Below are 20,228 nucleotides of genomic sequence, written 5' to 3' on the forward strand. Positions count from 1 at the left end.
CTGCACTTGGCCGTAACTCTGTTTCTCTAGGTTATGGTGCCCTCCACTCTCAGCCAGTAGACCCCAACTACAAAACATACTCTTCTCTAGTCTGACCACAACCCATATCCCGGATGAGCCTGGGACAGAGCCCCTCAAAGATTCTAACATCTGCTCTACCTGGCCAAGAGTCGACCTCCCCCGCCCATACCCCCTCCCCAAGGACACAGCTGCAGCCCTCTCACATCCTTCAAAACGCCTTAAAAATACCCAGACTGACAGAAACTCAGGTGACTTCTCTTGGATGTCTGACTCCTCTCCTCCCTTGAAGAATAAACTCTGTCCTGCTTTTTCCTCTACTCTTTTTGCAATTCTTTGCCCAGGACACTGGCCACCCTAACATAAGTAAAGTTGTGATGCTGTGAAGAAATACAAAGATACCTGGCCTAAGGCTTCCAAAAGGAAGTGACATTTAATATGAATTAAATTGGGATTGACTAGGAAAGAGGGAGGAGAGAGCATTCCCGGCAGAGAAAAATGTATATACATGAAGACCATGAAAGGGTAAAGAAAGAGCTGGGCAGATTTGAGGAACTAAAAGGTCAGGAAGTTGAAGGAGAGATGGGTCATGTGAGTCTGGACTGGCCATGGTGAGGCAGGGTGGGGGGTGGGCGCAGTTAGGGGCTCTCCATTTGATCCTTAAAGGGCAGTGGAAGCAGGACAGATGGAGCCCATATCTTCATTGCACATATTGGGAAACTGAGGGCCAGAGAAAGGAAGTGACTCGGACAAGATCAGTAACCGGTAGAAGAATATGTCCAGGACTGGAACCCGGACCTCCCAACTCCCAGACCAGCGTTCTTGCCACCGTTCCCAAACGATGCCACTTTTCAGGCTGCCCGCCTGGGCGGGGTGGAGCTATGTGGTGGCATGAAGCGGTGGGCCCTTTGGGAGCACCACACGTTCTAAGAGGATTCTGGGTCCTTTTGGATACAGATGTAGCTTTTTCCAGATTGTCAGGCCTGAGTGAAACTGCTTAGAGGAAGGGGAGGGGTCAGAGGAAGAGTTGCCGGTGCAGAGAATCCAGAGCCTGAAACGAAAAGAAAACGTGGGAGTTCCCTGAGCTTGCCCGGCTCCTCTGCCCCCTGCCCAGCCACAGGCACAAACTGCAGTCCCCCTGCCTTGTTCCCAGCTCAGCGAGCAGCTCCTGTGGGAGGTGCAGCCCTGCTCCCAGTCAGTTCCTGGTATCAGAAGGTTCTCACCTTTTCCCAGGGAGCAGCTCCTAGACTAGCCCAGAGAGCTGTGTCCTCCTGGGGCCATAGCCTATAGCCCCCGGGGCCTCTCTCCACTTCTCTCCAATTCCCCCTCCAAACAGCCTTTAATCTGGGTAAGACTTGTCAGACTTTCCTCCCAGGATCATTTTACCAGTGTTTCTGTTGGGGGAGTTGGGCTGGAGGTGGTCAGGCTCAGGGTGCCTCTCTGTGGGATCTGGATTCATCTAGAGTGGTGGGGGTTGCTGGAAGCAGCAAAAGATTAGGGACACCTTCCAGGGAGTTTGTAGCACATTCAAGGCCTGAGCTCATAGATGCTGGGCAGGAGCTTCACGGATTACGTGGGACAAGTCACACTGTCTCTGCTCATCTTCCCCACCAGGCTGGGAACTCTTTTTTTTTTTTTTTTTTAAATTTTATTTATTTATTTGACAGAGATAGAGACAGCCAGCGAGAGAGGGAACACAAGCAGGGGGAGTGGGAGAGGAAGAAGCAGGCTCCCAGCGGAGGAGCCTGATGTGGGGCTCGATCCCATAACGCCGGGATCACACCCTGAGCCAAAGGCAGACGCTTAACCGCTGTGCCACCCACGCCCTCCAGGCTGGGAACTCTTTGACAGTAGGGGGTGGTTGAAGAAATTAAGGTGCATCAACTGATGAAATATCAACTATTAGCTGAAAAAAAAAAAAGGATGAGGACGATGTGTGGTGTTACTGTTCTGCAAGCTATATATTTATATTATATATATATATGTATTTATATTTAAAGGTCAAATTAGTGGGTATAGCAAACTCCCATTTGTGTTAAAAACAAAAACAACAACAAAAAAGGCCTTGTAAACAGTGGTTGCCTTGGGTGGGGCACTGGGACTCTCAGGGTGGGAGGAGGGCTTTTGTAATAGGGCCTTTTGTACTGTCTGATCATTTTCCCATGACACACTTTATTTTTCAGTTAACGTGTATGGAACAAGTGAGCTGGGCTCTCCGCTCTCCATCTGTCTCCTCTTTCGTTCCTGGCCAGCCTGACCTTCTGCCTATGCACCCCAGAATACCTTCAGGGTCACTTACCCCTTTCTGCCTGTCACAGCCTGTAGGATCCCACCCACCTTGCTGTGAGGAGGAACGTGTGGCTCCTTCCTTGTCTCGCCACCAGGGGACAGTCCACACCCAGGACATGCCTTGGGTCAGCTGGGGAGCTGGGAGAGCAGGCAGGTCATTGAAAATCTTGAGATCTGAGGGAAGCTCCAATGCCCCTTCCACCCAGGGCTTCTGCGGGCAAAAAAAGGGGCAGTCCTTCTCAGGCCCCCAGTGAAGGACAGGATGGAGAGTGGGGTCCTGAAAATGCTGATGGACTTGTCTCCTATTTCTGGAACACCAAGCCACCCTCTCCCACACTTGTTATAGTACCTCAAGGTGGGGCACTCCCTGGACAAGAGCACAGACTCACTCAGCAGAGGTCTGGGGTGCAGTGATTCCATAAGAAGGGGATCAGGATACATGGCATGTCCCTTAAACACAGGAGCAATGGATCCAACCTGTTCCCCGCCCATACCCCAGGGCTCCTGGTATTCCCCGTCCCCCTCTGTGGCTCAGTTCCTACTCAGTCCATCTTTAGCTGGCTGGGCTGGAGGCAGCCCAAGGCCACTAGATCCCGGAAGTTCTGCTTAGGTCTTTTCCGCTGGGCAAGGGAGGAAATTCTCCCTGTGGAAGCCCTAGGTCTCCCAGCCCCTGCCCCATTTTATTGATATATACCATAAAGTTTACCAATTTAAATGTTCAATTCAGGGGCGCCTGGGTGGCTCAGTCAGTTAAGTGTCCGCCTTCAGCTCACGTCATGATCCCAGGGTCCTGGGATGGAGCCCCACATCGAGCTCCTTGCTCAGCGGGGAGCCTGCTTCTCCCTCTGTCTGCCGTTCCCCCTGCTTGTGCCCTGTCTGTCAAATAAATAAATAAATAATCTTAAAAAAAATAAACGTTCAATTTAGCAATGTTGTTTTTAGTAAATTCAGAGTTGTGCTACTGTTCCTATAATAATTTTACATTTTCATCATTCCTCAAAAGAACCCCTATACCTATTAGCAGTCACTGCTGCCATTTTAATCCGGCCCCAGCCAACATCCAGTCCTAGACAACCGCCAACCTACTATCTGTCTCTACCAGTCTGCCCATTCTAGAAATTTCACACAAATGGAATCACACATTATAAGGTCTTGTGTCTGGGTTCTTAGCATGATGCTTTTGACGTTCATCCATGTAGTAGCACGTGTCAGTACTAGATTCCTCTTCACTGTTGACTAATACCTGTCGTATGGATGGCTGGGCCACTCTTTGCTCACCCAGTCTTCAGCTAATGGACATCTGGGTTGTTTCCATTTTGGGGCAATGACCAATACCACGATGCACACCTGTGTACAAGTTTGTATGCATTTTCCCCCCATTTTTCTTGGGTAGATGTGTAGAAGTTGAATCGTTGACTCATATTAATTCTATGTTCAACATTTTGAAGAACTGCCAGATGGCTTTCTGAAGGAGCTGCACCATTTTCCATTCTCCCCCCCCAACTACAGTTCCAATTCTTCCACATCCTTGTCCACACTTGTATTGTCCCATTATTACTGCCTTTCATGGTGGATTTGATGTGGCAGATCCTCTTGTGGTTTTGATTTGTATTTCCCTAATGATGCTAATCATCTTTTAATGGGCTTATTGCTCATTTGTGTTCTGTTTTCTTCCTAGAAATGCCTACTCATCCTTTCATTTTTTAAATTAAAAAAATTATTTATTATTATTATTATTATTATTATTTAAAGATTTTATTTATTTATGTGACAGAGAGCCAGCCAGCGAGAGAGGGAACACAGCAGGGGAGTGGGAGAGGAAGAAGCAGGCTCCCAGGGGAGGAGCCCGATGTGGGACTTGATCCTGGAACGCCGGGATCACGCCCTGAGCCGAAGGCAGACGCTTTAATGACTGCGCTACCCAGGCGCCCCGCTTTTATTATTTTTTTAAGATTTTATTTATTTTATTCTTTTTTATAAACATTTTTTTAAAGATTTTTATTTATTTGACAGAGAGAGAGAGACAGAGTGCACAAGCAGGGGGAGGAGCAGAGGAAGAGGGAGAAGCGGACTCCCCGCTGAGCAAGGAGCTTGATGTGGGGCTCCATCCCAGGACCCTGGGATCATGACCTGAGCCAAAGGCAGACGCTTAACTGCCACTCAGGCACCCCTTAAGATTTTATTTTAAAGTAATCTCTATACCCCTGGGACTCGAACATGGGACTTGAATTCACTACCTCGAGATCAAAAGTTGCACGCTCTACTGCGCCAGGCAGTCACCCCCAATTTTACCTCTTAAATTAAGGTATTTACTTATATAATTATGACTGAATTGTAAAAGTTCTTTATATATATGCTAGATATATGTCCCTTATTAGATATGATTCGCAGCTTCTCCCAGTGTTAGAGTTTGGATTCCATCCTTTAAAGTACACAACCTGTGGGCCCCTGAGTGGCTCAGTTGTTGAACGTTTGCCTTCGTCTCAGATCACGGTCCCAGGGTCCTGGGACTGAGACCGGCATCGGGATCCTTGCTCAGTGGGGAGTCTGCTTCTCCCTCTCCCACTCCCCCTGCTTGTGTTCCCTCTCTTGCTGTCTCTGTCAAATGAATAAATAAAATCATTTAAAAAAAAAGTACAAAACCTTGTAAGACTAAGTCCCTTATCTTTTTTTTTTTTTTTTAGATTTATTTTATTTTAGAGAGAGAGGGAGTGCCTATGTGGCGGGGGCGTGAGGGGCAGAGGAAGAGGAGGAAAGGGAGAAGCGGTCTGTGTTGAGCACAGAGCCCAATGCTGGGCTGGGTCTGATGACCCTGAATTCACGACCTGAGCTGAAATCAAGTGTTGGACGCTCCACTGACTGAGCCACCTTAGGCAGCCCTAAGGCCCTTATCTTTTATCTTTTTTTTTTGTTTGTTTAAAATTTCTTTTGGGGGGGTAGGGCAGGGGAGAGGAGAGGGAGAGAAACTCAAGCAGACTCTGCACTGAGCGCTGAGCCCGATGCCAGGCTCGCTCTCACTACCCCGAGATCAGGACCTGAGGGGAAACCAGCAGTCAGACACTTAACTCACTGTGCCACCCAGGCGCCCCTCTTTAATCTTTTTATCGCTTTGCTTTTGGTGTTGTATCTAAAAATCATCACCTAACCTAAGCTCACAAAGACATTCTCCTAGAATTTCCCCGAGGAGTTTTAGTTTTTAACTTTTACATTTAGATCGACGGCCCACTTTGAGTTAATTTTTATATACAGCATGGGGACTGCAGTCCAAATTTGTTCTTTCGCACGTGGATACCCAGTTGTACAAATACTAGTTGTGGAAGACTGTTCTGCCCAAGCTGAACTGTCTTGGCCCCTTTGTGGAAGCTCAATTTTCCACAAAGTAAAAGTCAATCTATTTACTTCTGGACTCTCAATTCATTTCTATTCCATTGATTCCAAATATCTATTCTTATTAAACCTCCTTTTTGAGTCAGTAGCAAAGCAGAGACTAAAGGAGCTCCTCCCCCTGAAGGCCCATCCTGGACTGCGCACGCGTGTAGAGCCAGGTGGGGGTGTGGCACTCCACGGCTTGTTCCAGGGCAGGTGGCCCGTCAGGGAGGAGAGCGCTCGAGGATAAGGAACACGAAACACCGAAACACCGAAACACCGTGTTCCTGCCCCTCCTCACCGCTCCCGGGGCAGCAGCTGTCAGCCCGCTGCTCACATTCCTGCGCAGCCCCCATCCTGGAGGCCCCAGGAGGAATGGGGAGGGAGGGCACTGAGGAAGAATGTGGGTGCCTTACATGGCAGTCAGGAGGGAGACGGCGCCCTCCCTGCCCACCCCGCCTGCTGGCTCTTCAGCAGCCTGCCGACCTCAGCACCTCACATTCTCCCACTGCCCTGATGAACCCCATAGAGAGCCTCCACTTAACACCAAGGCCAAGGGCACTGGGGCTCAAAATAGCCAGGCTACTGAGTCCTGGAAAGCACACTTGGAGAAGAGAGGCAGGTGGACAGATGCCCAGGCCTCCTCTTCCCCTGCTGTCTGGGTGGTAGGGCAGGAGAGGAAGAGGAGGACGGGTCCCCAGATCCCCTCCCCACCAGACGCAGTAGCTATGAAGCTGCTGGGCTCCAGGGAGGGGAAGGCGCCTGGGAAACTTGAGAGGTGAGAATTTCACAAACTGCCCTGCCTGCAGCTGTGGCCTCTGATCACAGGAAAGCAGACATGCTGGAAAAGGGGCAGGGGCGTGCGACACAGGGGCTGTGGGCACAAGGACAGGCAGCCTCCCTGGTAGAGTCAAACACACTTTATTCAGCACAGGAATGTGTAACAGAAGGGCCTTGGGCAGGGTTCCTGACAAAGAGCTCTGCTTCAAACCCCCGCTGTAAACAGAGCAAAGGTCATCATGTAAACCACTGGGCCCAGAGGGGAGGGGGCTCAGCACAGGGTCACACTGGCCAGCACACAGGGAAGCTGGGTGCGTGGCCCATGCCCAGGAGAGTCGTGAGCAGCTCCAAGTAACTCACTCAGAAAAGCCAGGGTGGGAGGAGGGCAGGGGCCTGGCCAATTCAGAGGATTATCTCTACCACTGGGGGCCACAGGGTTCAATTTAGCTGAAACAGCCACGGCTGCTGTGTCAACACATGATTAAAAGGCCCTAAGAGCCATAGCCCAGCATGGGGGTGACAGGAGAGGTGGCCCGTTGCGGGGAGGGGGGTTGCTCACCATCGGCCCACAGGGCAAGGCCGTGCAGCTCTCACAACCAGCGTGCTGCAGCCCTGGCCATTGCCTCCAATCCGCAAACTGTAAACGGCGCCAGCCTTCGCTGCCCAGGACCCCGCTCCCTTGACTGGGTCCCCAGTGGAAGTGGGGAGGGGCACTGGAGGGCAGAGAAGGCAGGTCTGCAGGCAGAACCACCCTGGATGACCACGGTCCTGCCCTCGAGACTCATGATTAGGGGTAGGGGAAGGTAGGTCTTGGGGTCTGCACCAGGAAAGAGCAAGTCTGAACCCTCTGCCCAGAGGGCGTGCTTGTGGCAGGGCCCCCAGCATGGCCTAGAAGCATCCAGCCACAGGAGGCAGCCAGGACCTCTGTTTGGGTCACCCCGGCGCGGGTAAGGGAGGTGGTGCTGGGTACCCTGGGACCCTTGGGAGTGACAGGGAGAAGCTACACACACCGGCATAGTTGCATTCAGCTGAATTCCTGATTAACAACTGCTCTGAAGACCAGAGGGATGGGCAGAGGACAGATACCATCTTCCTGGACCCACCCCTGCTAATCCAAGAGTAGGGCATGTTAAAGAGCAACCCTACCCCCAACCAATAACTACAGTGGCAGGAAGAGGGGGCTCAAAGTCTGGGTGTGGATGGTGACGGGTCTCCTTCCGAGGGCTTCGGGCTCAAAGGTAAAATGCACTAACTTGTTTACCGATAGGGGACAGAGAAAGGGCTGTCTCTGGCTGGACGGAGGCTGGGAGGGCGGGGCCGGTGCCCAGTGGGTGTGAGTGACAGCCAGAGCCCGCTTTTCTCTAGAAAATCACTACACTACACATAAAGTTGGCGGGGGCAGGGGACCAGGGAGGGACGGGTCTATCTAAATGACTCACAGGCGGCTGGAGGAGGGGTGGCGGGGATGGCACACACGTCCTGGTACCCAGGGAGCACAACCAACAGGCGAGAGGAGCACAGCTAACCACTGTGGAGGGAGTGGGGAGGGCAGCCCGCCGGCACACAGCCCCACAAAGGAATCACTCGTCAAACTTCCCTTCCCGAATGTGCTCAAAGGAGAAGGGTAGGAACTTGAAACCGGTTCCGCTGTAGAATTTATTCTGGAACTCGACCCTGGGGAAAGGGAAAAGGAAAGTCATCATTCCATAGAATCCTTTTGGGATTTCACAGTGGGCTAGAAAGATGCTCTGACCCTCCTCCCCAAGGCCTCACTTTCCTAGCTGAGCTTGGGAAAGCAGCCCGGCCTTCTGCCACCCACCCACCAAACCCAGGCCTTGGCCTACTTCCCACAGCACACACAAATCCCCGCTTCTGAAGCCAGGGCCTGCCCTCGGCAAGGCAAGAGTGCCTGCATACCTCCTCACTGGTTTTTCCTCAGTTCTGCTCCTTCCTGCTGAGCAGAGTATGTTTACGCAAAACTCTGTCTAGCCATGTGCAACAGAAGTGCGGTTGGTTTGAGTCTCTAAGGGCAATGTAGAGACTAGATACCAGGCTCCTGGCCGGGGTGCAGGGGCTCACGGTGAACCTCTCAGGGAAGCCCCTGGGCGGCAGCGAGCTCAGCGCCAGAGACTCTGGCAAGGGCCCTTGTTTTCTAGTTTGTTTCTTTCTCACAGGAGGAAGGAGAAGGGAGGGTTGCGAGTAAAGGCTGGATGCTTTGGGGAGGAAATTCCCAGGAAGGTGAGGGGGGAGTCTTCTCCAAGTAATGGCAAAAATACTCTTCAACTACAAAAACATCTGAGAACAAATTCTTCCCCCAAGGGCTGAAAGGAAAAGCAGAGCTTCACCTCCCTTCCCAAGCAGTTCAGCATCCATGGCTGCCGGTCTCCCTGGGGCCCTTTCAGACTCCGAGGGGCAGGAAGACGGCACTCCTGGAAGCAGAGCCAGGCTGCAGGCTACGCTTCCCCCTGCATACTCCCTGGATGGCCGCCCAGCAACCAAATCACCACCAAATATGGGCAGAAAAATGCATGATTCAGAGGATAAAAAAGCCAAGGAGAGCTGCCCTGAGGAATAGTTTCCACTGGGGCTGTGTGACCCTGGGGGTGCCAGAAGCCCTGCAAGGACAGGCGGAGCTGGGGGCTGGGGCAGGCTACGGGCAATGGGCTCCTTCCTGCCTCCAAGCCCAGAGGCCTGCACACTGGAAGGACTGCCTGCATCGTGGATGGTCTGTGGTGGCACTCAGAGGTCCTCAGAGGTCCTCAAAGGCCCTGGGGTGCTGGCTGAGGACACTGCAGAGCTGCTGGCTCCACCCCCTGGGGAGAAGAGGTGAACAGAACTTTCTGTGTGGGCGTTTAAGAACAGGCGGCCTTCTCCTCCCAGCCCCACATTCCAGGGTCTGGGCCAAGGTCCCAAAGCCTCCCGGACTCTGGAGGGTTCCCTGGGCCAAGGGAAAATAGGACCTGGGGGAGGGGGCTTCAAACTGGTCAGTCACAGGATTCCTAACAAAAGCAATTTCAACCCGGCATCTGGACTTGTCCCCATATCCCAACCCCGAGAACGTAGAAGCTACAGCCATTCAGGCCTCTGTTGGGGGAATTCGGTGGGGATGGGGTAGGTTCCTGCTCCTCATCCACTGGTTGGGTCTGAATGTTCATGTTGACTATGCTGTTTGCATATGGCAAGGGCCTTTCTGAACAACTGGAAAGGGTTGGACACATCCCATTTGCATTCATGCAGTGAGATGGTGGGCAAGTCACCTTAGGGTCTATAAGGGGTCCAGAACTCTGAGCCCCTGGCCGGCTAATCACACAAACAATTCAAATTCCAAACTGGACGAATGGAATAGAAGCTTCAGAAGTTTTCAGATGCCCATGGGATCACCATCCTTCTCTTGGCATTCCTCTGCATCTACCCAGGGGGCCCAGAGGGAAGGAAGGGCTACATGTGTCTGGAATGCAGGTGCATAAATTCTGCCATATGAGCACACGGGCGGTCCCTCTGACACATGGCCTGATACCGCCTCTACCACCAGCCAGCCACTGCCTGCGGTTAGAGACTTAGGGTGGCCACCACCATGGACATCTTGGGCATCTCAGGGTCAGCCTGACTTCACGTCCCTTCTCCGCCTCGCTTACCTCAACCTCCCAGAACAAGGCTGGAAAGCAATCTCCCTATCTTGCTCCCCACCCTCTTCTCCCTCCCAACCAGGGAAATGTGTGCTTCCTGAGAAAGTACAAACATGAAGTCTTTTACGCCGGGGCCCAGGGGGCCCTGCTCGCCGCCCTGCAAGTGCCTCTTCTTTTAGGAGCTTGCTACACCACCCAGGGACCCTCCAGGGCCCCGCCACGCCCCAAGCCACCAAAATGCACCTCTAGAATTCCACGGTTGTGAGGAGGGCCTCGGGAAGTCGGATGGGTTTCTCGGAGATCCTTTCCTTTCAGCTGCAGTACCTGACAAAGGCTCCCCAGTGACCCCGAAGGATAAACGGGAGTGCCCGGAGCGCTCACCACTGCTATGTAACAGGAAACCTTGTTTCCTTGAGTGAGGGAATGGGAAAAGAGTCCTGGGTCTTCTTCCTTTCCTGGCGGGGGGTGTGAGTGAAAAGAGGCAGTTCTTTTCTGGGCTGAGCTGCTTCTCTGGCCCTTTCTGCCACTCTCTGAACAGTCCAGGGCCTGAACGCACATCTGTCTGATGGCCCACATGTCAGGGCAATGATGGCAGCCAGGAACTACACTTCAGGTGTGCTTACTTCCGGGCCAGCCGTTCCCACAACCGTCCCGTGGTGTCCTGCTGCAGCGCCACTCCACTCCTTACGACAGTCTGGTCCCCACCTTCCCTTGGCCTTCAAGCAATCTGTGAATGCGCAAGTGTGTGCACTGACACGTATGTGGAATCTGCTCGGTAAGAAGGGATTCGGTTCCTGAAAGTGGGCTACAGGGCAACAGTCTTCCTACTAAAGTCAGTTTGCTGTCCACAAACTGACAAACCCTATCCCTGCCTTTGCTTTCCTGAGGAAGAAAAGACAGCTAATTACAGTAGGCAAAAATAGAGAGACATGTAACTCTGATCAGAAGGAGACGGAATTAGCAGGCTGGGACAGTAGCCTGTTCACTCTTGTTTTCAAATATATCACCCACCTTCTTAGGACCCTACATGAATCTCAGATTAGTGGTTTGTTACCAGAGCAGACGTTGTTGTTCTTGTCCCCACTGAAGACATCCAGAACTTTTATAATGGGGCAGCCCTTGCATCAGGATCAGGAAACCCCAGCTGACAGCCAGGGGTAAAGTGACGGGTATGAAGACGCCCAGGCTGGACCCCAAGGAAAACAGCAGCAATATCCCACAGCCATTTTCGGTAGGACAAGCTGTCCCCAGCCTCACAAGAGGGCCACAACTCAGAATTCCTACAGTCCTGGGGGACTAGAAGGCCCAGGAATCCCTGCAGCACATCCACATTCGGCCAGGAGGGGGAGCACGAGCACCCTTTTCATTCACCCCCTTTCAGTAAGGGCAATGCTCCAAACGGGACCTCCAACAATGGATTCTGAAAGCCGGACAAAGGAGTTTCGGGTTTCTCTTCTCTGCGATACCTCCACTACCCAAACAAAGCAACCCATAAGTTTGTCTGATAAGTCCGTTCCTTGAAAACTATAGGCATTCAGATGTGCCTCCCCCAGGGGGTCTCCCCTCTCTAAACACTACAAGCAGTTTCTTTACAAGGGGACCCAGGCCAAGATACCCTCTCCACAGGGCGGCCCACTTCTAAGCGGGTGGCTGCAATCTGCCCTTGAACACAGTTTATGATGTGCCGTGACACTGTGACAGGCGCCTAGTATGTGCGTTATTTCATATTTATCACGGCAACCATGTTACGTGGATATCATCCTCTCTTCACACGAAAGAAAGTGAGGTTCAGAGAGGTACGTGCTCTCCTCAGGGTCACCCAGCCAGTAACAGAGCCAGAATTTGAACCCAGGTGGGCCTAATTCTGAAGCCTGATCTCTTGTCACTCATCAGGTCCTTGGGCTCATTCACAGGGAACGTGGGAAGATACCTTCACTTGAAGGCCACAGGTATCCCTGAGGAAGAAATAATCCTTCTGGCGACAACAGAACATGGCCTCCCAAGCTGCCTCTGCTCACTCTGGAGACTAGGCCCGGACTCAGGCGACCTTCCTCCCTCTGCGGTGTGGCTGGCTCACTGCTCTGATAGTTCTGACCCAGCACCGTGACTGCTCCCCTGCCCACCCAGGGAGGAGGCGACAGGCTCCCCACTTGGGTTGGAATTCAGGTGGGGTAGTCACTAAGCCCACAAGCCCAGGGCTCAGGAGACAGAGAAGTACTAGGAAAGGAAGGAAGGAACAGTGAGTCACCACAGGCTGGTTACACAGACATTCCCTCATACCGAGTGGCTGAGGAAGTGTGCTGGGGCGAGAGTATGCTGATAAGCTGAGAACAGGGTAGCGTGCCAGCAGTCTGAGCCACGCAGCGCTCCTAGCCTCCTGGCTGGACAGTAAATAAACAACAGCTGGGTGGGGAGGAGGGCGGCGAGGGGGAGGAATGCCAGCCAGAGGACAGGTTATTTTAAAGGAGCTTTTGAGGGAAGAGTAAGTCCCAGTTATGCCCCGCCCTTCCATGCCTCCCGGTCCCCTGTCATTTAAACAGCAAACAGAGGAATCTCTGAGGGGGCTCAGCATGACCAAGTCAGGAGGAAAACCAAAGATAAAGGGAACGGGGAAGAGGATCCTTTGGTTCAGGTTTAGAAATCTGATGTAACGGGACATTCCATACACTCTCTGATCTTGAGATCAATGGTACCACAGACCATCTCGTCTAGGAGTTCCTGAGGAAGGGTCAGGGAGTTTGTGACTCCCTAAATGGGTAAAACTGGGGGGTGTTTCTCAAGGGAGAGGGTCCAGAGCTTCCAGAACCACTGGGGTTTGAGACCCAAAAAGAGAGGGAGAATCACAACATAAAGGAGGAAGTGGAGACTCAAAAGAGGGAGGGCATGAAGCCAGATAAAGTACAGGACGCCTAGTTTTTAGTATGAGTATGTCCCATGTACATTTGGGACATACTTATACTAAAAAAAAGTTCATTGTTAATCTAAAATTCAAATTTCACTGGGTGTCCTGTAATTTTATTTGCTAAATCTGGTAACTGTACCTTGAGGTCACAGGGTCACTGCCTGGACCAGACCCCACCTCTCCCACGCCCTGGGGCTGAGCTAGCTCTCTCCAGGCAGAGCCATTAAAAGCCACAAACTACTTTAACAAAAACAAACAAATCCAAACCTGCCCTTGTGAAGAAGCTGCTTCAGGGTACTGAGCTACACACTATGGAACCAGGAACCCCCTTATCTGCATGGAGCTGCCATGGCTCCTGCCCAAACACACCAGCACAATGACAGAACAAGGGGGACAAAACTGGGGTACAGTGCGCTCTAGCACCTTCCTGGACTGCAAATCTATTCCAGAGTTGCTTCCATTGCTCTGAAGATAGGAGAAAGTTTATGCCAGAGCAAAAAAAAAACCCCAAATACCAACCACCTCAGCAAGTCTTTTAAGCCATAATCAAGAGCAGTGAAGAAGGCTGAAGGCAGGGAGAGGGAATCTGACAACACCCACCAGAGAATTCTCCCTTGGGGGCTCTGAAAAGTGAGCTGTGCTTTTCTGTGGACATTTCCTGAAGCTCACTCCTAATGCAGGTCCTTGGGCATAACGATGTGAATGAAAGCAGACACTTCCTAATGTCTCTGGATTCTGTACAAGAATAAAGCTGCCCTCCCCCAGCCCCCCGAACTCGGTGCCGCTCACCAGTGTAACCGCAGTGCGTGGAGGAAGGCCGAGAGGCCCTCCATGATCAGGAGGATGGCCACGGTCAGGGTGGCAAAGGCGGCGAAAATGAAGAATAGTGCCAAACCTCCTGCCAAGCTCTTCACGCTGAGGCCGATGTGGATCACCATGGTCCAGAGCACCTCAGACAGCTCTGGGGAATGCAGAGACAGGACATCGGTTCAGTCTGGCAAGAGGTGCTGTGGGCCTTCCACCTTGCTCTGCCGCCCCTCACCTGAAGTGTTTGCTGCACCCCGGCTTCCCGCAGCCTTAGGGGGACTACTGCACATAGTTAACCTGGCAAAAGCACTGGTCCTCCCATTTGCACATCTTTCTCCCGGGATTCAGGAGTCTGCATAATTCCAGAACCTTGATGGTATAGCCCCTCTACTTAAGCCCACATCCTCAACAGTGCCCAGAGGAAGGGAAAAGCATAAGTTTCAACCTGAGTGAACTACACTCACGTGCATGAGCGAGGCTGAGGGCCCAGAGCCGCAGGTAGGAGGCGGTGTTAGAGATGCAGCCCAGGCAGTACTCGATGGTGTGGATGGCCTGGTGGACCATGGTGTCCCCAAAGTCAAACTGTCATGGGAGGAAACCAGAGAGAAGAGATCAGGCCGGGAGGGGACGCACAGATGGTGCTGTGGCCACTTGGTGCTTCGGGCCTGGGCCTGAGCGCCAGCACTAACGGCTACACAGGCGGGCCAGGAACCCCCAACGTTGAACTCAGGTGGTGATTTCAGCTACGCCATCCCCAGAAATCCTGCCTGGCTTAGCCCCCAACTGGGACACACCATTTCTCTTAATACACTACATTTTAATGACCTCCATCTTAATGAGATGATTCTCAACACATTTGTTTTTTCTTCCCGCTAGGCTATAAACTCGAGAGTGGAATGTATGCCGAGTTAAGAGCTCTCAAAGGGACTGTCTGCACGCGGGACTCCCAGGGCCCTGCTGCTGGGCCTCCTCCAGCTGACTTCCTCCCTACAGTGCCCGAAGGAAGCGCCCTGCTCTGACTCAGGAGAGCAGCATCGCTCCCCCCACCCTGGCCATGCTTCAGGTGAGAAGCTACCAGGCCAGAAGCTGCCGAGGCAAGACTAAGCCTCTACAGCCGCTTGACTTATTATTCTTACAACCTGTTGGGAGCAAGATAACCTTCTTTTTCTTTTGTGGCTTCTGAGACGATGACACAGGGAAATGCTGACAAGAGTTTTCCAAAACCCTCCAGTTCACGGAGACCACACGCAACGTCTATTGTTTTCTGTTTCTGTTTTTCTCACGCTCCCTTTCTCCCAGCTTGCCTTTCCACGTCAAGAATGTTTCCAGAAGAAAGGGGCAGAGCTAGAACAAGCTTGCAGGCGCTCACCCCCCCCCCCCCACAGGAGGCGGGGCCTTCCCGGGCTCCTCCCACACAGGCCACCCGGAACCCGGAGACTGGAACCCCGAAGCAGCACGGGGCCTCCCGCCTGCCCTGCCTTCAGGTCAGAGTCTGTTTTTCACCAGTTTCTTTCAAGACTCACATGACTCCACTCCCAAAGGACGCCAGCAATGTCTTGGGAAATTGCATGAGGGCAGGACGGGAGAAGGAGCTGAATGGTAAAGCGCTGACAGCCCAGGCCTCCGGGGTGCGGCCAGGAGGGAGAGGGGCCAGCTCAACATGCCATCTTTGGGCGACTGCCTCAGTCTCCCTCACCTGACCATCTACACTCTGGGTACTTCTGGGCTTTTCTTCTGCAACAGGCGCTTCAAGCCTCCCAGTTACCCTAAAAATTAGGGTAATCCTCGTTACCTCAATCCCAACAACGCTGCTAAGAGCTCTTTCCCACCAGTGCTGGCTGTCACCCCAGGGCCTGCGCTCAGAGGATGGAAAGGTCCCGGCTCCCAGGAGCACTGGTCTCTGCTGCTAAGAGCTCCACAAAAGCAGGGACTGCTGGGTTTCCTATAGAACCAGACCCTTCTCAGCATCTACCCAGGGTTCCCTAGAGAAATGGAAAACACAGAGGAAGCCTCCCTTCCGGGCATTACCCACACTCTCTGCACTTTCTCTTCTTCCCAGCTTCCTGCTTTGTAACCTCGGGCAAGTTTTCATCTCTATATAATGGGGGGAGACTATGGTGGGTGAGGCTTTAGTGAGAAAGGCAGCCAAGCACTTAGGAGCCTGTCGCTGCCTCAGGAGTCAGCTGTGACTGGGGAGGGATGCTGCAGACTCCATCTACCCTCTCCTCCAGGTGCGCCGCCCATCCCCTCCTCACCTCCTGCGCCCTGCCCTCCACCCTCTCTGCTCCACAAACACAACTTTCTGGGCACCCGCTCCCTTGCCTCCCAGGTGTGAGGTCTAGCACATTCTGTGGCCAGACTGAGGTGTCTCCCACTGTCGCCTTTTCCTCCTCCCTCTTGAGACACTCGTCTGCCCTCGGTTTTCCTCCTACCTCCTTGGATGCTCCTTCCCAGTCTCCGTCTTGGTTCTTCCTTAAATGCTGGAGGTCCAGACTCAGCTCTTACACCTCTCCGGCAGCACGGCCGCTGAGGGCTTGGACGGCCACCCATAGGCCGTGTGTGTCCTACCCAGATGGACACCTTCATTTCCGTGTTGCCTGTTTCCAACTAGCCGTGCTACGTCTCCTAGTGCGCCACAGGCACTTCAAACTCAGTGCCGCTCAAACTCATTAATCGTTCTCCTCTGACCCCACCAGTCCCTACGTCTACTCTACGTCCTTTGTCTAACAGAGCGTCATCACTAGGGCCCCAGGCACCCAAGCCTGGCAGTCAATCCTGAATCCTCACTCTCACTGCCTACATTAAGGCCCTGGGACCTCCAGCTCTAATTTCCTTGATCTCATTATCCGTCCCTTCCTTTCCAAATCCCTGCCAATGCTTCACTTCACTTCAGGCCTCCCGATTCTTTCATGACTTGTATCGGACTCACTGGTCATGCCTCCAGACTGTGACCCCTCCCCAATCCAATATCCCCTAAAACACCCCCACCAGAGCATTTCAGCAACGCACATATGCTGTGACACTTCCGGCTTCCCCACCCTCTGACCGGCTCTTTGCTATCCAAACACTCCGCGTGGAGTTTCTGAAACTCCAGGCTCCCCTCTCACCGCTCTCCAACTCCTGGCCCTGAGCTCCAGCCAAGCCGTGTACCTGTTTATCCCCAATACGTGATGGGCCCACATGCCTGTGTCTTTCTGGTAACTATACACACTGACGCGTCTGCATTCCCACCCAGCTCCCACAGACTCCTGCTTGACCGGACTAAGTTAGCAACAATCTCCTTAGGGAATCACTTCCTGGTCTCCTCTTCTCCACCCCCACCCCAGTGCTTGTCAGATTTCCTCTTTCTGTGTTCCCATAGCATCGTGGGCACACCTAATCACACCATCTGTCACCCAGGCTGTTTCCTCAATTTGGCTGGGAGTTCCTTGAAGGCAAGGGCTATGTTTTTCTTCTTGCAGTTTCTGTAGCACCAGAGTGCTTGGCATATAGAGGGTGAATGAATGAATGGGTGAGATAAAAGAATTAATGGATGGATGGGTGGGTGGGATGAGTGAAAAGATGGATGATTGGGTGGGTGGGATGGACAGATGGACAGATGGGTGGGCGGGATGGACGGATGGGTGAGATGAATGAATGGGTGGGATGAACAGATGGGTGAGTGGGATGACTCAATGGATGGATGGGTGAGGGGGATGAATGAATACATGGATGGATGGAATGAGTACGTGGATGGATGGGTGGGATGATCACACCGGGTGGGATGACACAGTAGGGAGAGGTGCCACTGACCCTTGCTGAATGGTTACAGCCTTTAAAGATTTCCCTTTTAAAAATCAACTAGCCTGGCCCTGGTTTGTAACTGGGCTGAGTGCTCCCCTGCTTCCACCAGGCTGGAATAATGGCCTGCATGGGGCAAATAGGTTTTCACAGCCAAGCAAAAAGGGGAAGTTCTAGAAGTAGGCTGGACTTAAAAAAAATTTTTTTTTTTGTTTGATATCTTTACAAAATTCTAACAGTTAATTTAAATCTGGCTGTGGAGAACTAGACTGTACATGTGCCTGATAAAGATAAAATGTCACATTATTTAGGAAGCCACGGGAAGCTGAACCCTTGAGGGAGCTGAGGGGCCAGAGACTAGGGAGGCTGAATTACAGTGCATCTTATGTGGATGTCTAAAACCCCTGGGACATGGCTTACAGATGAGGACCATTCTGATGGTGACCATGGCACCGGGGGCTCAACTAGGAAGACACTTAGAAAGAGCAGTGTTGTTGGAGGCTGTGTTACTGGGAGAGGGCTGGGCTCCTCACTAACACGGAACACACTCCCAGCCAGCCCTTCCAGGCAGCTCAACCAGTGACTATGCGCAGATGAGCAGCTCACAGGAACACAGAGGCTCCCGGATGCCAGCAAAAGAGCCTCTCCAGCCTTCAGGAAGACCGAGCACGGTCTGTTTTTACACAGAACAGCAAAGGTTTTCCTGTTCCCATCCCACTGCCCCTTTAGAGAGGACCAGGAGAGACAGGAAAGGGAAGGTATTTTAGAGAAAAGTTTTGGGGGAAGATGCAAACAGTGCAGCAAGGCCTTTAAAAAACCTAATTTAAAATTCGTGTATTGCTAAATGAATTACTGCTGAGCTAGAAGGCCTTCTATTCCAAATGTGGCCTGAATAGCCAACTTTGTTTCTATTACCTGGTATAATATGCAGATGGGATTGTTTTTTCTGGGATACATCGGAGAGGCAAAGCCTCCTTTTTGAAAGCTGTCTACCTCCCACCTGGGTCATAGGGAGGTAGAGCTGACCCCCAAGTGAGGGTCCAGCAATTCTCACTTTAAGCATCATCAAGCTGATGAGGACAGTAGGAAGAGGTTGGTTGCATCTCAGACAGGGAGGAAGGGTGAGCTTTACTCACAAGCTCTCAGAGGAGCAAGGAGGAAACAGCTACTCCCAGCGGCAGAGCGACCATACCATACATAACACCACAGGAGAGGAAGGCAAAGACCAACAGGATTTAACCCCCAAGGGGGTCACTTCAAGAATGCCAAAGCAGACATTACTTGTAGCTCCTTTCAAAGCCATTCTCAGAGGTATTAGATCAGCAAAGTCAATGAAACAAAGACAGAGGTGACCGACATGAGATGCAGTTAATGGAGATGAGCTTTTTCAGAACACAGGTTCACGAACTGGTTAGAAATGGCCAGTGAATGCGGGATGCGCAGGTGTCACGTGTGGGCCCCGGTTGCAGCAGGGTCAGCAGAGTGATCACAAGGATGGGAAGAGAAGCCCCAGATAAACATGAAGGCAAAGCCAGCTTGTTTCTTACCACTTCATCCTCGGTAGGCTTGTAAACACAAATTTACACTTAGTGGAAGCCATGCCACACACGGTCACAAGTCACGAGCACAAGGTTACTGACTGTTTCTTGGGGAAAACCGTTAATATTAAATGGGCCTCATGTGCTGGAGGCAGACCTCCTCAGGATACACGGAAAGCAAACCCAGTGGGATTTAGAGCATTAAGATACATCGTTTTTAAAGACACCCAACCCTTAACAAGTTCTTTTTAAAGATGGCGTACACATAGGGGAAGTGGTCAGTCAGACTGAAAAGTTCAGTCACCTAGGTCCCCAACTCCTCTTCTATTTGCTTCAAAAAGAACATAAAGAGAAAAAAAAAGAATATAATGAATAGATGACATTCCAAAGTTCATTTCAGAAGCTCTGTGGTGTGAGTGTGGTCAGACAAGGAGACTGGATTTTAAAAACCAGCTTGGAGGTTGTTTAAGGCAAAGTCTAATCTGGCCTTACTACTTCTCACTCTCCCTGTAAAAAGTAGGCAAATAACATTTTTAAAAAGCTCAAATAATGCATGTGCAACAGGAGCACATTAGTAGGACAAGACTTTAAAAGTACCCGTGGCTACAGTTCCAACTGGAACCATCCCTGGAAGGGGCAAGGGATGAAGCTGCTACCCTAAGGGGGCTGTGTCTCCAGTAACAAGAGCGGGGAAGCCTGGGCCTACTCTGCCCTCGGGCCCCAGGAGCACAGTCAGTCACTGAGACTGGCACGCAGAGTACTGCGGGCAACTCAGAATTCAGCGGGTTCGGACAAGGGAACACAACTGTCGTGGGCTCTGCAGGGGGCACCGGGCATTCACAGCAGGTCCGCTGCAAAAAGCTGTGGTGCCCGAAGAGGCCCAGAAGGCAGGCTGATCACTAGTATTAGTGTTTTCATCTTTCAAGAAGACTGGAGGGAGGCCACTTCCGCACACAAGACGGGGGCTGACCCACAGGAGAAGGAGAGGAAGCCCACGCCACTGGCTCTTACCTCTTCTGCGTCCTCTGAATGGGTGGAGAGCTGGTCATGCTGAATAATCTCAGCATCCTCCTCTGTCGGTCCGTTGCCCACCCTGATCCCACCAAAGTTGAGAGTTCCCTA

At 52.1% G+C, this 20,228-nt stretch overlaps 1 protein-coding gene and 1 long non-coding RNA gene across 7 annotated transcripts in view; both read right to left on the reverse strand.

Annotated features, from left to right (window-relative positions):
* Positions 1-450: 450 nt before the first annotated feature.
* On the reverse strand, positions 451-3,065 carry LOC103672575. The gene is made up of 3 exons (XR_571200.2): positions 3,014-3,065; positions 2,356-2,518; positions 451-1,069 (listed from the first exon to the last, which is right to left on the reverse strand). It is a non-coding gene; the product is annotated as an uncharacterized LOC103672575 (long non-coding RNA).
* Positions 3,066-6,578: 3,513 nt separating this feature from the next.
* ATP6V0A1 (ATPase H+ transporting V0 subunit a1) overlaps positions 6,579-20,228 on the reverse strand; it is a 58,884-nt gene continuing 45,234 nt past the window's right edge. For 4 of the 6 annotated variants that reach the window (XM_040640596.1, XM_040640594.1, XM_040640597.1 and 1 more), the window contains 4 exons: positions 20,118-20,225; positions 14,253-14,370; positions 13,771-13,942; positions 7,887-8,127 (listed from right to left, as the gene is read on the reverse strand). In XM_040640596.1, coding sequence (XP_040496530.1) covers positions 8,034-8,127; positions 13,771-13,942; positions 14,253-14,370; positions 20,118-20,225 — 492 coding nt within the window. In that variant the 3' untranslated portion in view covers positions 7,887-8,033. Of the gene's footprint in view, positions 8,128-13,770; positions 13,943-14,252; positions 14,371-20,117; positions 20,226-20,228 lie in introns of all 6 variants that reach the window. The other 2 variants (XM_040640599.1, XM_040640598.1) reach the window with 1 other exon arrangement.

This window comes from Ursus maritimus, unplaced genomic scaffold (genome assembly GCF_017311325.1).
Source record: "Ursus maritimus isolate PB19 unplaced genomic scaffold, ASM1731132v1 scaffold_24, whole genome shotgun sequence".
NCBI classification, from domain to species: domain Eukaryota; kingdom Metazoa; phylum Chordata; class Mammalia; order Carnivora; family Ursidae; genus Ursus; species Ursus maritimus.